The 18,492-nt window shown below is 42.5% G+C and overlaps 1 protein-coding gene across 3 annotated transcripts in view; it reads right to left on the minus strand.

Annotated features, from left to right (window-relative positions):
- Window positions 1–18,492, minus strand: part of SPNS2 (sphingolipid transporter 2) — a 116,978-nt gene that overhangs the window by 57,461 nt on the left and 41,025 nt on the right. For all 3 annotated transcript variants that reach the window (XM_015646810.2, XM_015646809.2, XM_019008653.1), the window contains exon 3: window positions 3,248–3,384. In XM_015646810.2, the coding sequence (XP_015502296.1) occupies window positions 3,248–3,384 (137 nt within the window). The remainder of the gene's footprint in view (window positions 1–3,247; window positions 3,385–18,492) is intronic.

Consider the following 18,492-nt stretch of genomic DNA (forward strand, 5'->3'; position numbering starts at 1 on the left):
AGCACTTGGAAGGAACAGCAGGTGCCTTCTTGGGGTCAATGAAATGGTGCTTTCAATTTCCACATGGTGCTGATGCTGGGTTAATGGCTGGACTCGATGATCTCAGAGGTCTTTTCCAAACTTAACAATCCAATAATTCTAAAAAAGGCTTGCTGGGGGAACTATTTCTCTTTAAATTACCTCCTTTCAGACATACAGGAGAGGGAGAGTGAGGCAGAATCAGCCCATACAGAATTCCACTCTGCAGTGTGAAGCAGAGATGAGAACCCTTATCCCTTCCCTCTGATCCTGGGCCCTCTGAGCCACCTAAGCCCAACACCTGGCACTCACTGACCCCAGAGCCCCCTGCACAGCAGATCCACTGTGGGGAGGAGGGAGTTCAGACAGCTGGAAGGAGATGCCACATCTCACTTCAGAGAGCAGAGGCAGAGCAGGAGGCTGCAGGTATCTTGTGGTGCAGGGGGAACCAGGACAGCACCAAGGGCCACAGCTGCAGCTCGGAGTGATTTGGGAGCTGACACCACCCACACAGAGAGCTCCAGCACCCACCTGACATCCTTCTGATAAGAGAGCCCACAGTAGGTAATATTTCTCCTGAGTAGTCCAGCAAAGGGCAAGTGTGCAGAAATCCAAATGTCAGCAGAACATGCTCGTCTGCAGGGCTCCTGGGCCATGTCAGAGCTGCCAAAACACAGCAGAGCCCACCAAGGGCTTTGGCCATGAACCTCTCCAGCTCCAGCAGCACTTCTGTGACAGCCACAGGGCCTGCCAGGAATTGCCCAGGAGGGAAGGGACTGAATGCACAGGCAGCTGACATCCCAAAGTGGCTGGGAGAATCCCTTTTGCCTTTTTTCTACGAGAGACTTCTGCTCAAAAATAACAGGCCGGAACAGTAGGATATAAACATTCCAGTAATTCATGGTGACTTCAAAGATAACACTCCTTACATATAAAATGATGGCTTGGGGATTTTAGTTTTGTTTGTTTATGTTTTTGAAGCTGTGTATTTATCTTGCACAGTGGAACCACAGGCACAGGAGCTGTATGTTTTATATTACAACTTCTGCTGGAGCACTTAAGACTGAAGGTTTTTTGGCTTTTTTTTTCCTGTAGTGAATCATCATGTGTAGGGGGTGGCTGGATTATGTTTATGCTTTTTAAAATTAACCTAGCTAACCATTTGTTCCATACTGCATACAATTTGATATTTGTTGCTTCTCTTTTAGAAACTCCTTGAAAGACAAGCTTTGGAAATAAAAATACATCTGGCAAGCCTGAAAGACAGGACTTAAGCAAGCACTGCAGACTAACTGGAACTCCACCATGGACTATTTGCTTCCTCTTCCAGAAATAAATCAAAATAAAAGGAAAAGAAAACAACACTAGGAGAAATACCTATCCAGAGGTAAATTGCAGTGGGAGCAAAAAGGTTTTATTATGTTAGCTATATCAAAATCTGAACAGAAATATTTACCATGAATGGGAGAATTCAGAATGTCACCACAACCTGCCCTGGCTGCTCACTGGTCTCCCAGCCTGGTGGAGCAGAAGCCTTTGTTACATTATTTACTGATGCTTCTATAAATGGAGTTAATCTAGAGATTATGTCTAAATATGTACCAACTTTACTAATTTTAGATTATTTAGCAAGTTTGTTAATGATTTCTTAATGGAACTTTTATTTTAGGAAGTGCTAAACAGTGTAACAGAGCAGAAATGAGCAAGTACCAAAGCAGAGGAGGCCTCATGTCTTATCTTTCTATAGAAAAATTCTGTACTAACATAAATTATCAAACCACATTAAAAAGTTAGCTTATCAATATTATCTCAGTCTTCCTACTTCTGATTATTTTCTTTAGTTAAATTTATCATTATCTATTTTTATCCATGGAAACAGGTGTATTTATAGTATGACTCCTTTTGCAGTATTTAATTGGTTTCTTTTTATGATTTGTTCCAAAAATTAAAGATCTCATGAACAGTAAGCAAACTTTTAAGCATGAGTTGTCCTGTTTCTATTTTCTATGTCTGGAATTTATGCATTGCTGTTTTCTATCACCTCCTGTATGCACTGGAACTACCCCCAGATTTTGTCCTGATTTTCATTTTCATTGTGAGAACCTATTATTTACCTATTTAGTGTTACCCAGAACAATTTACTGAGTTAAAGGTTTCCACATTTGGCCATATGCACTTTGCTTTAGAAATGCAGCAACAACCAATCCTGGTGAAAGGCAGACACGAGTGCCACTGCCTGCTTTAAGTGGAAACTGTCTTTTTTTAAAAACTGAAGAGCATGTGGGTGGGCAGGATGGAGAAGGGTGGAGAGGCTTAGTCCCTGGTTGTCATTCTTTAGGTGTGACCACAGTGCTGCAATCTCTGGAACGCAGCTGGACAGAAAGGATGAGGAATGTCCCTGCCTCCCCATGGGAAATCAGCCTGATGATGCCAGGAGCTGTGATTTGTCTCTCCAGGAATGTTGCCACCTGCAGCAATTAAATCTCTGCTATAATATGACTTAAACAAGAGGATATTTCCCCCCAGAAACTGCCAGATCATTGTTTCCTCCAAATGCCTCTGACAGACAAGAAAATGATGAAGTGAGGAGTCCTTAGAATGGGGCACTGCAGATGTCCTGTGTGCAGAAGAGGGACACAGAGCTTGACAAAATTAAGTGAGCCTGACAACTCCATCACCAGCTTCCCCAGACAAATCCATTGACAAGTGCTAAAGGAGGTGAAACTGATCTCCCTGTTATCATCCACCTTCTCTGCCCTGGTGGACAGAAACCAAAGTGCATCTGTAAAACCACTGCTGGATGCACTTTGTTATTCCACATACCATAAGCAGACTTCCCAACAAAATCCAATGGCTTCAGTTACATATCAGAAGACAAGAGAACCACTGTGCAGCCATGGATTTATTTTCCCAAGACTTTTGTAAAGCCCTTTTAAAGCTTCTTTAGGCTCTCCCTCAAAACAAAGCCCTTATGTCAACAGAAACTCTTGCTTAGATATGTTTCATCTGTTACTTTTTATGAATATGCACGATCAAAGGGTGACAGCTTTCCCAGTTAAGCAAACACAGTTACACAGAGCACACTTCTCCCACAAAAGGTCAGAGAATACAACATGCTAAATGTTAAATACACACAGGAGGGATATGTTCCCCTTACGAGGACACTGGGATGGGGAATTATTTAGGAATGTACTGTCCATCTTTTCAGGACACCCTGCAAAGATCTTACCTGTTCAGTGATGAAGGAGCTTGAAAAAGTGACAGCTGACCAAAAGAAGATCCCACAGCTGAGAATGATCTTTCTGTTGAACCGGTCACCAAGGTAACCAAAGATCGGTGCTGCGACCATGAAGCTACAGATAAAAACTGCAAAGGAGAGAAAAAGGAAAGACCTTTAATAAACATCAGACCAAGAACAGGAAGACTAATTTTCTGCAAGCCAAAGCCTCCAGAGAACAGTTCCAAATAATTAGACACTCTGCAGCCCTGCCTTGCAGAGCTGTGCAGGCCGATATGCTTTCTGAAGTCAGTGCTTCCTTAATCAAACAGATTTTTCATTCCCAGAGAAACTTCAGACCAGTGAACTCATATTACTTGAAAGCACCAGCCCCTCACAGTCAGCTGAGCTCAGATCTGGGGATGGGCAAAACCAGGACAGAATAAATTAAGAGCTTCTGCTCAAATGTTACTGAGAAGGTGAAGTGGAGGTTGGAAGGAGTTCCAGGTAAACAGAAAATAAGCCAAGGGCTCACTGCTCATTGTTGGCTCTTGCAGCAGAGACCTGAGAGAAATGGGCCACAGAAGCTGAGGTTCTTTTATCCTTCCTATTTTACAGAAATTATGAAACAGTGAGGAAAACCAGTAAACACCACCATCATCCTAATGACACCAGCCCTGTCTCCTCCCTAGGTCCTTTCACCATCATTAAACTTGTGTTTAAACCTGGAACTGAGCAACAGCTTCACTAGAACAGAGTTTTAACCTTACAGAGGCCAGGATTGTCCTCATCTGAAAGACTTCAAGTTCACCCTTTGTTCCTTCCAAAACCCCCAAAGCATTAACCTAAGACCTTCTGTCATGTAGGAATGAGGCTCTTGACAGAGTAACTTCTGCAAAATTACCTCAATTTAGAGTTCACATCTGGCATGTGAACCCACTGAGAGCACCCAAAATGGAGCATTCACACCATGTTCCTGTTTCATTTGGATTTTGGCAGAAATTGCCATGTTTTAAGCTGATTTATACCTGGCTTTTGTCTGTCCATATTAGAGGATTGGATAAAGGCAATCACATGGATTTTATTGGTGTGTACTATGAACTCTGACTGTAACTGGCTGTCCTGGATTCAGCAAATCCAGAAGGATTTAGGTGGGACACCAGAATACTGAGAGGTCTCTCTTTAGTCACACAGTCCTGACACTCATTTGTTATCAGGGAGGGCATTGTTGGAGGGATTTTGGCATAGCCTAACCCTAAATGTCTATTTTTCATTGTATAAAATGGGGTGGAGGGATAGAATAGGTAAAAAAACCCAAAAATACAAGAGCAGAGGACATACTGCCTTTCAGGTGGAATATGCATATAAAATTAAAATGGTTAAGACCCAAATAATGAATTTTTCATGGATGATGATATATGCTAGTTCAAAAGTGTGCAAAATGCTGAACTATGACTAAATGTCTTTTTTTTTTAGTATATTAAGATATCAAAGCTACTTTATAAATAATACATATCCATTTGCATCTGTGTTTTGTGACCCATGTGAATGTGTATTTTGCAGTGTGATATTTTAACTAAATTACAGGATTACTCTTTTTACATTTAGACTAAAATAAATCAAGATAATAGAGAAATGTTAAGCCCTTAAATGCAGCACATGCAACACATCACAAATACTTCAGTAGTAATGCTATGAACAGTTTTGCTGTTTAGCTCACACATAAACCCTACTGACAAAACTCAGCCCCTGCATCTATCCCAAAATCCTTGTGCAAACAAAACCTAGGAAGAAAACTAAGAGCAGTGTTTTCATCTCTGTTTTACAGAGAAATGAGACCAGAAGTGGTTCACAAATCTTTGCTTGGCAATGGCACATCTGCACTGGCCCCACTCCAACAAGGCACTTAAGCACATGCTTATTTTAGGCACTTTAGAGTCATCAATTCCATGATTAAGTGCTTTCCTGAATTAACACCAAGGGCTTGGCACCTTGCAAAGCTGGTGCAACAACCTGGCACGAAGGATACGTGGCTGTTCATTGGGAATGAGAAGGAGAAAATGATTGTGACTCGTCCAGACCAGTGTGACCACTGCAATTTGATCTTTCTCTTGGAAGGACACTACAATTCATTCATCTCAGAATCCCATATTCTGCCATTTTTACGATGTAAAAAGACACAAAACTGGAAAAGCTTCCAAAGGAAAATTAGAAACATCAAAGTCAGCATCCCACCATTTCCAATATCAAATAACATGGTTAATTCAACTTTGAGACATGCAGGGTGTGATCCAGAACTCCCATTAATCAGTGGGATTATTAGCTTCAGCAACCTCTGGATCATAAATGAAAAGTCTAATTCTGGAATTTGGGCAAAATGCACAGAACTCCTCTATCAAATAAAGCAAACCAAAAAAAAGACTGTCCAATGACTTTCCAACAACATACATCCTTCTGCTGCTCAAATCCCTTTGGAGGGTTTATTTTTGGAAGACTCTGAGCTGTGAGCTTTGTCAGTGGTAAGCAGCTGACTTGACAGCTCCACAAGGTGTAAAATGAAAGGACAACAGAGCCAAATAAATAACAGGTAATGGAACACAGCTGTCACAAGAATAAATGCAATTTATATCAGAGTATTTATGACCCAAATATGCATCAGAGCATTGATTGACTCAAATAAATGCAGAGTATGATGACTGTGTGGTCTGTCAAAAGGATTTGCCTGTTAAAGGCATTTCCCCATGAATCAATTTTTGCAATTATTCCTGCCAGTGACAGCCGAGACTTCTGAGCCCCAGCCTGGGCTGGCAGAACAGAGGTGAACTAAAGTAGGGCACATTCCCAGGTAGGATGGAAACCTGAGCTACTCTAGAACTGGAGCTGAGGTGCTGTGCTAACTAAACACCACAAAGGAGAGGCCTCATCCAGAAGACACAAAACTGCAGCACATTCAGGTGGAGAGAGGGGCAGCAGAAACATCTTTCATTTGTAGGCAAGAGGGCTGAGCATAAGGCAGAGGGTTGCATTCCAGTAAAGGAGCCTGGAACTTGTGCCAGCCTCTTCTTCACTGGCTTCTCTCCCTTCTTCCACAGCATTTTCTGCTCCTTGCACTCACCCACTCCCAAATTAATAAAACTGAAATGACACCACAGCAGCGGCTGCTTCAGCCCAGCCACAGCCACAAATCTTTTCTATTAGAGCTGCAGTGGGACAGAGGTTGGCATTGCACTTTCTTCTTCCCAATCAACAGCTCCTCTTCCAATTTTCACTTAGAGACATCTCAGAATATTACCAGCTCTTGAAGAGATGTAGAGTGCAAGTCAGGGCAGAGTTAGAAACCTACTGGGATTTAAGATGAGCTGCTGTGAAGGCGGTGATGGCATCAGGAGCAGCTGTGGGCAGGTACAACTCTGGCAGTCCTATTATGGATGTGTACAGCTAATTTCTCCTGGTAAATGATCTCCAGCAGCGCCAGCAAAAGTGGCTCAGTCCCGGCACAGGGTGGAGCTGAGATATATTTCTGCAGGAGTAAATTATCATGTGAGCAAAGGATGAATAAACAGACACATAGTGAATGCCACCAAGGAGGGAGGTTCTTTTAAGTACAGGTATTTGCAAAAGGAGAAGCCATTTGTCTTTATTCCTCCCTTTGTGGCTTAGCCACTGAAATGCCGACTGTAGTGAGAAGGCAGGAAAAGTGTAATTGCCCAAACAGGATGGCTTGGTGTCTATTTCTGCCTCTGGATGCCTGTCCCACCCTGTACAGGTGCACGAGCACTTTCCCAGCCAGCACTGCCCAGCTTTTTCTGTGTGTGGCTGGAATTACAACAATGTGCAGCATAAAAAGTCATACATGTCCCACCCAAACACCCACCAGACAAGGAAATCATCCTCCCAAGCCTCTATTGCTGCTGCATGTACTGCAGTTTCAGGCCTGTTTCAGGATTATGGCCAGGGAGCTTCTATTCAGACCACACTTTCCCTTCTCTAGAGCTGCCTGTGTACCCAGGGGAAAAGTAAATCTCCCAACAGTGGGAGCAAAGGAGATGAGAGAAGAGGAAGGAACTGTAGACTTTATATTAAACAGTCACAAAAAAGCTCCTGCCTCCTGGAACTAGATGCCATCACTCTTATTTTTCTCTTCTTTCTCTCCAAACAAAAATTTACCAGCTTGACTCCACAGCTGTTCCCTGAAAGGCTCTGACATGACAGCTCTCCACCCCGTGATTCCAAAGACACTTGCCTCCATCTCACTTGCTCTTTTCTTTAGTGGATTTTTGTTTAGTAGATTTATCAACCCAGAGAGGGGCTTCTCCTGCTAGCAGGTCATCCAACAGAGTGGAGTCAAGAAGGAAGAGAGGCAGTGACAGGGGCACACACAGAGGCTGCTGTTCCTCAGTTCCTGGAAGGCTGAGCAGATCACGGGCACCTCTGAGAAAAAGTCTTTTGGTTTTGACTTTAAGCACGTGGGGCTTATTTTTCCCTATCAGGAATAATGCTAGAAAGGTTCAGAGTCAGGTGGAAAATAGCTTTTTCTACACAAGGATGCTCAACCAAAAAAACCCTAGTGGGTATCTTTGAGCTTTGAGTCAGCACAAATGGTGTGTACACATCTAATTGAGTGCTGACAGTGTGCTTGGACCTGTGCAAGGCAAACCCAGACAGCCTCTGCCTCAAGGGACTGGCATCCACTGAGACACTGCTGAGAACTGTGTGCTGAGAGGTTGATAACATCTTCCCAACAACAAATTTCCAAACAATGAGAACATCTAAACAGGCAGCTTGCCCTGGATGGGATAATTTATGGGTGTGTACAAGTACAACCCTGGGATTTGGTCGAGCCACTTCTACCCCAGGGACTTTCAGTCATGAGTGCACGTGTTTCTCAAGCTGCTTGTGACACCAATTACCATCTACCTGCAATGGTGAATAGACTCCCCAACAGCCCAACCATCTCCTCTATTGCAAAGACATGTTTTTGCAATGCTCCCATCTTCTAATTTTCATTTTCTCTATAGTTTTATGCTATAATAATACCACTCAGCACATTTAATCATGGTGAGGCATAGGACAATTTAGAAAGAAAGTTAAACATTAATTTCTACTTTAGGGCTAAGGAAATTAAGACACAGGAAAGCGACCTGCCCATGATGAACTACAGACATCTGGAACCCACAGAGGTCTTCCAGCTTCACCAATGTTCTGTTTATAGAATTCTGGAGGGATTTCTGAAGGGCTGCAACCACAATTTAAACTGAATTTTTTTCCCTACAGAACCATTCAAGCCAAGAAAGAACAAAGATCCTTTCATGCTACTTAGCCATTGAACATGAACTGTGCCACAGTTCAGGCACAATGTGGTGATGGTGACTGGAAGAAGATCCCTGGAAGTTTTCAGAAACACTGTGGTTGTGGCATTGAGGGGCACAGATTAGTGATGGAGTTGGCAGTGCTGGATTAATGGTTGGAGCTGATGATTTTAGAGGTCTTCAACCTTCCTGACTGCATGATATGACCAAGGTAAAATTGATACCCAGTGGTGAGGCAGTCCAAGGCCCCAGGAACCTCAGCAACGTGACTTAAAACATCCATCCTTTGAAGAAGGATGAATTAATACAATACAATTGATTTTAGAAAATATCACCCTGAAAACCTTACTGTAGGTACTCTGTTACATCACTCTGCACACGAGCTTTGTTTTACCTCATTGCTAATTCAACAGCCAACAGATGGATCGTGTTACTGAGTTTTGCCGGGTGCAAAACACAAGATCACCGGGTTCCAGACTCTCATGCAGATGAGAAGTTTCTGACAAGTGTGAGGAGCTTTGAAACACCATCAGTTCCATATGTCATACAAAGCTGTCACACACTGACTGTGTTGAACACAGGAGCATTAAAAAAAACACAAAATAAAGAGTGTGAGAATCCACCAAATCAATTGGAGTAAGGTATATGGAGTAAGGTTTGGGCTGGATGTGGTCTGAAATGTTCTCCCAGAACACATCAAAGGACAAAATGAGGAATTTTATAAATGCCTCATTGTGTCTTTGTGTCCTTCTGGCTCTCCACAACTCCCTGACAGGAGGGAGCAGCCAGTGGTGGTCAGACTCTGCTCCCAGGGAACAGGGACAGGACATGAAGAAACAGCCCCAAGTTGTGCCAGGGAAGACTCAGGCTGGACTTCAGGAGGAATTTCTTCATGGAAAGGGTGGTCAGGCATTGGAGGGGCTTCTCAGGGAGGTGGAGGAATCCCCACCCCTGTAGATGTTCAAGTATCAACTGGAGGTGGCACTCAGTGCTGGGTGATAAGGTGGAAATGGGTCAAAAGTTAGAAAGAGAGGAGAACAAGTGTTTTGAAGGTGCAGCCCTAACTAATCACACACTCTGTGTTTTCCAGTGTGTGTTTCTGTTTCACAGGACACTCTAGCTCGTGTTTCCCTCACTGCAGATGCCACTCATCAGAATTCAAGCTCCAATCTTGTCTTCTCCATAGGGAGCACATTGCACCATGAGGCGCCAGTTTTGTCTTAGCACAAACTGCTACAAAATGTAAACAACATGTTTAGGATGAGTTTGTGCACACACAGCTGACACACACATTTATAGGGAGAAGGAGGCTGCTGTACAATACCACTCAGTTCCATTTGCTGAGACAGGGTCAGAACCTGCTTACAAAAACTCCACTTATGAAGCCAGACAAGGCTTGAACACAGCTTGCCTGGCACGTTCATAATTCACTCAATAATAACAAGATGCAGTGCTTGGAAGAGTCCAATACTGATAATCCCTCCCCTTTTCCTCACTGCAGAAATCAGATTCTTCCAAGGGTTAGCCCCTATATTCCCAGCAAAGGATATCCTGAAGCTTGCTTTGTTCACCTTAACTAACAAGAATAATTGCTTCAGTGGGAATTGCTGGGAAATCCACTCCTTGGAAACTGAAAATAAGATAATAATATCCAGAAACCCAGCACTCAAATTTTTAACTGCTTTTTTACTGATTTCCTATATTATGTCCATTGAAGCTGCACTTAAAAGATTCAGCCTTTCATAACTTCTTTAATGCTGAAGACATAAGGAGATTGTTACTCACAGTTATCAACTCACAACCCTTTTATACATCTGAGGTTCAATTCCATTCTGTTGTACTTCAAATTTTTTTACCTAAGTGTACAGTGGAAAAGACAGAATTCTACTGTTTTATCTCTCTGGATGTCCAGCAATTTACTTTTGTAAAAAGTTTTTCCTCCATTTGACTTAAGCAGGTCTAAGTGTTTGAGAAGTTTCTGGTTGTCCTGTGGAGCAGGACTTGTCAGCCCTGCCTGGCTGCGGTGCTCACACAGTGCGTGACAGGCTCGCTTCACCATTGTGCAATCAGTTGCAGGGAAAGTTCATTAACTTAGTTAGCCAATTAGGATGGATTTGTATCCATCCTGGTCAATCCTGAATTAGACATGAGATCCCAGAGGTGCAGAGACTGGTCAATAGCTGTGCAGCACTGCAGCATTCTGAGTGACACAGCTACAACATGACTAAAATATACCTAACCCAGTCTTGGCTGCTGTTACACACAGGCAGCAATCACTCCTAGCAATCATGAAACTCTGCTTCTCAACAAATAGCAGTTCTGCTTTTCCCTTCCCATGCAGTTGTCCAGGATGTTCTGCCCACTTGCCATCCCTCTGAGAGCCACAGTCACAAATAACCCTCCAGCTGGGCAGAGGCTGCTCCTATTTGCCAGGAGGATGAAACACCTATACCCAGGGCTCACAGCCAGAGAAAGGTGTCTTTAAAAAGCATTTAAATAACCAAAAAGCCCCAAAGGAGTTCTATTTTGTCCTTTTCCCTTCCTCTTCTTGAAGAGCTCCTTCTTTTCCCATTGCAATTATGACTGCAGACACACACACAGAGCCACATCTGCAGAAGCCTTCGGAAGCAAAGGTGAGATCTCCTCAAGGAACTGGTCAGACTTTCCCTTGTGCCAGTACAGGGCTTGTGTGACCATCTGGAGAGCAAAATCTGGGGCCTGCTGAGGTCTGAAACTAATCTTGTCTCCTTTCTGGCAAGTTCCCTGATCCAAAAGAGGCAGCATGAGCTGGTGGCTGGAACTCCACTGGGTCCCTTGGTGCAGGGACAGGGATGTGCACCTTTGTCCTCAAAGCCTTTTCAAGCACAGCAGGCACTTAAACACACCAAGAAATGACAGCCTAAAGCTGGTAATGCAGGATAATCTAAATCCCTTGATCCTTGAAATCTGCATTGAGCACCATGAATTAGATTTAACTAGCAATAAAATACTTTAAATCTGTTATTCACATAATGGAATGATGCTTCATTTGTATCTGGTATGAAGAGAAATAATGTTCCTGGATCCTAATTTGAGATAGAGAGGGAAGATTGTTTTCATCCTAAAATGAGCTTTGCCTTCCTTCTTCACAACAGCACTACCAATCCTGCATCCTTCCCCAACTAATATTTTAATTTTAAATAATTAATTAGGATGCAATAGGAATTATTCTGTCTCAATCTCAAAACCTACTTCCTGCAGCAATAGAGAACAGGATAGAGAGGAAACATTTGTACTGGGTATTACTAATAAATTCCTTGCTACATGTTATTTACCAACAACAGAAGTTTCCTAAGAAAAAAGAAAATAAAAACAAGGCAATAGGAAGTGCTTCCCCTTCTCTTTAGAGTGGAATCAAGAGCTCCATATGTATTTGTCACAATTTACTGAGGGAGATCATCTGATACATCCTCATCCCACAGCTTTCAGACTTAAGGTTTGTTTGGGTTTGTTTTTAAAATGAAAATCCTAAATAAACTACTATTCTGCAGTAGGAATGCTTTGCTGAAATCTACACACAGCTCTCAATATCTGCTGGTTGCATTTACAAAGAGAAACTCTGCAGTAACCAAACATTTGCTCCCTGTGACCGCTCGCTCGCTGGTCCATCACGGAGCCAGGGATTCGGGGAAGGCTGGAGCAAGGATGCTGCTTTTGGCAGCAGAGAGACCCTCAGCCATTGTCTTCCACCAGGGCCACAAGCCCTGGGGGATTTTGGAGCTACCAGTCCTGATGGCTACACTGCTGGGAGCCAAGAGAATGCTGAGAGTAGAGAGGAAAAGCTCCATCAAAGCCTTGAAATCCACACGGCTCTGCTTTGGGAATGGGGAGGGGGACACAGCTCTTTGCTGACATTCTCCCCAGGTTGGCAGTGGGACTGATTGATTTATTTTTAATTATTTTTACAGTTCTTTAGGGGGCTGTTGTACCAGCTACACTGGGCTTGGCAAAACACATCCCTCTTTGGAAGGGAAAATGGTCATAGCTGCATTTAAATGATGGAATTCGCTGTCAACTACCACAGCACCGACAGCCACGGGACAGCATCTAATCTGGTAGGGCACAGGGATGAAATGAGACTTTGCTCTCAATTTTAACATCTATCATTGGCATCCACCAAAGTTGTCCTACTTAGAGTTAAAACTGAAGACATTTCTGCAGGTTATGTGCTCCAGAAATTGCTCAGGAAAGCACGTAAGCACAGGCAAATGGGCAGGAAATGCTCTGGGGTGAGTGAGAGACACCCAGGGCACCCCAGATCTTGTTTCAGTGTTATCACCAAGGCACAGGAGCAAAGCACTCATGTCCGGACAGGGAATCACATTCATGGTGTGTGTTTGTGCATGTGCAGATAACAGGGTCTCAGAGTTTGGTAGCAAACTCCTTCCACACCATCTTGCACAAAACCATTCCCTTTCCAACTCAAACCAAAATGTCTTCAAGAGTGCTTTTAGTGGATCAGTAAAATGCCATCTTTTAAAATCAGTAAAACTCAACAAGGAAATTATCAGTCTGAAGGAAAAAAATACAGATTCATCTCTGTATTACAGCTAACTTCCTTCACAGGGGTCAGTTTACCTCTTTCTGAATTTTTAAACACATTGATTTCACCCTGGTCTCACACTGCCTGCCTGTAGATATCTGGAGGAAGGCAAACATTTGTCAAATTAAACTGAATTCTAAAGGATGAAAAGATATTATTTCTCATCACGAAAACTTCAAGAAGACATCTAAAATATCTGATTTTTATTCACTTGCTCTAAGATGCAGTCAGTGCCAGTAAGGGGTACTGCTCTTAAAATCCTGCCATCTGCAGCTTTATGCTAATTCACTTTTTTAGTAATAGAAATAACTGTGGAATGGGAATATGCTAAAATCCACAGAAGATAGGGATGTAAAATCCATTGAGGGTAATTGCTTTGGTTTGATGCTAATCCAACAACCCAGAATTGTCTCATTTTCCTCAAAGATTTCCCTCCTCTCAGGGCTGTGAGCACTATTGATAGCTTCACCTTTATTTGCAGAGGAAACACATTTAGTAACACTGCCCAGCCAATCCTCACCTCTGAAGAGCTGTCTGCTGGTCACAGAGGGAATTTCAGGATTTTGTCCTGCTCAATTACCTGCTTTTTTCTGAGTTGCCTGTAAAATGCAAAGTGTTTTGTGCAATGACACCTCTCAGCTACCACCCATTAGGGACTGGCCCAAAACCACATTAACTCTAGAGGGGAAATTTCTGTAGTGCTGACTGGGTCTCAGTTCAAAGCACCAACACAGAAAGAGAAATAAAAAATCATCTTGCTGTGGAATCTCACAGTTTCTCCCTAACAGCAGTGTCCATCTTTCTGCCTAAGGCATTGCCAGTGAATAAACAAGTCCCCCAGTAAAATATCTTTCATGTAACCTCAGGAGACCACTTCATAAGAACACAAGAACAATGACAAGAGACCAGAAAACCGTGTAGTCCTGCATCCTGTCTGTGACAGGGACAGCAATCAGGTCCTTCCGAGGAAAGTACACAGAATTCCTGCACAGGCAGCTGGATTACTCAGAGGCTGGCTTCAGCTCTCCCAAGAATAATAATGTGATATCCACATAAGAGATCTGATCTTTTAAGCTCAGGTCCTGACAATATTCCTCGTGACATTCGTTTCCACAGGCTTTCCACTCTTCCCTGATAAGTTTCTTGGAATGCTTTCCAGCAAACTGGCCCCTACTGATTGTTTCTGCATTGTGAGGAAAAAACTCAGAAAAAAATATACCCCACATCCTTTTCAGGAAATTCTTTATGTTATGTGATTTTCCATTACCCCCCCCCCCCCCCCTTATTTTTGAGGACAAGCAAATTAAAAATAATATTTTTTGAAAATTAAAAATACTATTTTTTGAGACTTGTGCTGTGAGAAGGAAGTGGAGGGTGTATGTGAGACCATGTGAGTGCAGCAGGGGCCAGGGCTAGCTGGTCTGCACCAGACATGCTGGCCCAAAGTGTGGTTTGTGTGTAAATGCACTCGCTGTCTGGTTTCATTATGAATCACAAATCCTCCACAAGGCAAGGAAGGAACCATTTGCTCTCACTTACCCTGAGCCCTGAGCTGATCCTCGTTTATTACCCATCATTAAACTCACACAGAATCCGTGTGCTCGGACACAATCAATCACCACCAGCTGCCAGAGACAGGGAATAAAATGCTGAAGCACTTCCTAGTCTGATAAACAGCACTGTGAGGGTCAGGGAGGAGTCTGAGCCACCAGACACCAAGATCTACCTTTGGCAGAAAATAAGGGTTCAGCCCCTCAGCAGCTGTCAAGCTGCTTTCTCCTGTGTTAAAGCACACCAGGTAACTCAACCTATTCTCCTCAGAGAGCCTGGCACCTAAACTACAACACAGATATAGATATAAAAATCTATCTATTGATTTATATGTCTAGATAGATCTATAAATAAAGACATTTATTTATTTTAAAATACAACAGGCTTCCCAGACAACCAGCAAACACCACATAATAAGATCCACAAGCGAGCCAGACGCATTTTGAAGATGAGCTCAGGACATCCAGAATACCCTCATCTCCCACAGTTTCATATGTCCAACAAGCTTTAGAGAGAGTCTCACCATCATTCAAGCACCAGTGGTCTGAGAACAGCTCAGGGACCATAAATATTTCCTCTCCAATGCCACACCATGCCCATCAGCACTTGAATAACTCTGCCAGAGTATGGAGCCATGGACTGATCCATTGTTTTTTCCAGATGTCAGTAACATTTCAAAAGGCTTTTGCATCACAAAGTAAATGCAAAGAAAAATCATCATTGACTGTGATTTACGACTGTATATTGAGGACTAGGATGAGAGCTGAACAACCAGAAGGCCACAAATAAACACCTGCAGTGATGAGCAGCCTTCATCCCACAGTGAAGGGACATCACAGGATGTAGGGAAGCCTCTCACACCATTGTAAATGCTATCAGACAGAATTATTTGCCATTTCAATGTTGTTTGCAGTATTTAGAAAAGCTCCTGACTTTTGCTGTTATAAATGTCAATTTAGACAAAGAGCAACTGTTTCAGAGTGGCTGGGGGGGCCATCAAAAAGGGACAAATTAGTTTAAGAAAATAGCTGAAATACTGGAATATCCCAGTGTTTAACTCGCCATGATTTGGAAAAGGATCACAACTACACTGGAGAATGAATCTCTGTGTGTCTTACAGAATCTCTGGTTTACACTCGTTATTTCTAAGATTATCACCCATGTGTCATTCCTGACTTGGAAAAATACTCTAATGCCAAGCTGAGCTGCAGTTCCAGGAGCGAGCTCTGCAAATGAACTCGCTGCTATGGATAAAAGAACACGACACCTATAGAAGACTCCAGGGTTAATCACAGTTTCAATAGTCATGGAGTGTGACTGGACCCCGTTTTAAATTTCTTTAACCCTCATTTTAAATTTCTTTGGACCAGTATCTTCCTGGGAGAACAAGTACCACTGGGAAAAAACCATCCTGAAACAAATGCTGCAATGCGCAAGGTTTGCAAACGCAATTCCTTCATGCATCATCAATTACATTAATGGAAAAAAGGAAAGGCAATATTTGGTAAATCCAGGGATTGTCAAGGTATTAAAGAAGTCCATTTCAATTAACTCTAAAAATGTAGAAGGTGATCCTGATGAGTGACCAGTGGCCCATCTGGTGTTGGTTTGTGCTCAGTGCCTGTTCCACTCCCCTCCCAGGAGGCCAGAAATGCCCGAGGTGCCAGCTGAGCTCTGCTGAGTCCTATTCAGCTGGAACTCAACTTCAGGGGGAAACTTGGCATGGTGCTGCCAGAAATTTATTTGACTGGTGACCAGACAAGAAACCAGTTTCTGGATTATGAATCCAGAAAGAATAAGTTCAGTAAGTACAAACAAGGAAAATTAACACATCTTTTCTATACAATGCAAATTAATTCTCTGCTCGGGGTGTCATATACTGTGCAAGTCTCTGGAAGGTGTAACACTAGCAGCTGGTAGGAATATCTCACTAGGGAGCTTTTAGTGAAAATTCAATATCCATTGTATAATATCCTATATTATACCTCTTTTACCATAAAACATCCTCTATGACAACAAGGACAACTTTGGTAAATTTGCTTTTGAGGAAAATGTTTGCTCTCTTCACTATTTTTTTTTTCCTGGAGATATTTTCTTTTAATATTTTCTCTTTGTTTTGCTGCCCTCCCCCTCAATATGACATATTTGCTGCCACACTCGCTCATAATTTTCCCCATTATCACATCCATGGGTTTCCAAGCAGTTGGCAGGCAGCATGACTGCTACATCAGCCAAAAGCTGGAAGTAACTGAAGGCTCTGGGTGGGTAAAGCAGGAATGAATCCACCTACACTTTTATAAGAATGTAAGAATTTTCTAAGGAATGCAACCCAATAACCCCTAGGGACAGACCCTGTTTCCAGGCCCACATGACTGAGCCACAGAGCTGAGGCAGTCTCAGCTCCCTGAGCTGGAACAACAGTGGAACCTCAGTGCTCCTGTGAAACCCTGCCCAGCAAGGAGATGGTGGGAGATGGCATTTTAAAAGTAAATTTAAATTGTGAGATGGTGAGAACTAAACCAGCACAAATTATGAGACATTTTCATGCTCCTGTTCTGTAATTTTACTTTCAAGAAGACAGAGAAAGGAGATGGATCTATCTAGTGAAATATTGCATGGTTCTCACCATAATAACTGTTTACATCAGCCCTTCTGAACTAATATCTATTTTTAGTATCAAGCTTTTAAAAGATTCTTAGCTCAATCACTAATTTTCAGCTTTTAATTTAACGTGGGAGCAATTTTTCTGGTGGAATTAGTGCCACTTCACTTTGATTTGTGGGCACAATTAGTAAGTTAAGCATTTATATATCCTAAACTACACCTGGAAGGCTGCTTTTCAAAACAGCCCATATGCTAAAATTGAATGGAACTCAGTAAAGCTTTTTCTTTTCCTTTTTCTTTCCCATCTTTCTTAACATGACTCATTCTATTACAAAGGCTCTCATGAAAAAATACCTTTCTTTGTCAGACTTTGTCAATGATTTCTAGTGCTCAAGAGGTGTGGCCAAGGGCAAGACAATTTTATTGTTATTCATAACAATAAAAGCTATGTTGGACAAAACCACAGGATGCTGAAGAGACAAACACAGTGCTGACAACTGATACCATCAAGTGCTGAGGTGACCAGGACCACTCACATCCCAGGGTGAGGCAAAAAAAAATAAAATATCCAGTAACTGTGAATAAGGCAGAATTAAAAACAAAGAATTCAGAGCGTATTTCAAACATCCTTCAAGGAAAACAAAACAAATCCAACCCAACCCCAGACAGACAAATCCTCTGCTGAAAATTTCACTGTGGTAACTCTTAGCAAGGCTGACAGGGGATCATCCTGCCTCCACAAAGTGATGAACCAGACAAAGAAGGAAACAGGTTAATGACACAAAGAGAGCACCTTGGCCACCACTGTCACTGGAATGATCTCAGACACAGGGTGGGGATGTTGGGGTGGCCTGTGCAGGACCAGGAGTTGAACTTCATGATCCTTGTGGGTCCCTGCCAACTCAGAACTCTCTATGATCCTATGAATTGTAAATATATAGAATTTACAATAAAGAAATCCAAGCTCAAACTGTTTTACCTGTACTGCCTCCCTAATTCACTTCCAAGTCCATCCCAACAGTAATTTATTGTAACCATCCATTTTAAGTTAGTGCAGCTCCAAATAAGCAAGTTATTGCAAGTCCTTAGATCTTTAGGACAACTCTTTGCAGGAAAGGTGTATTACTATTACTGTTCTCACTTCAACACCACTGTCCCACAAGAAAATAAATTAGAGCTGCCTCATTTCCAGTTCAGCTCACCCACAAAGA

Source organism: Parus major, chromosome 19 (assembly GCF_001522545.3).
Source record: "Parus major isolate Abel chromosome 19, Parus_major1.1, whole genome shotgun sequence".
Lineage (NCBI taxonomy): Eukaryota > Metazoa > Chordata > Aves > Passeriformes > Paridae > Parus > Parus major.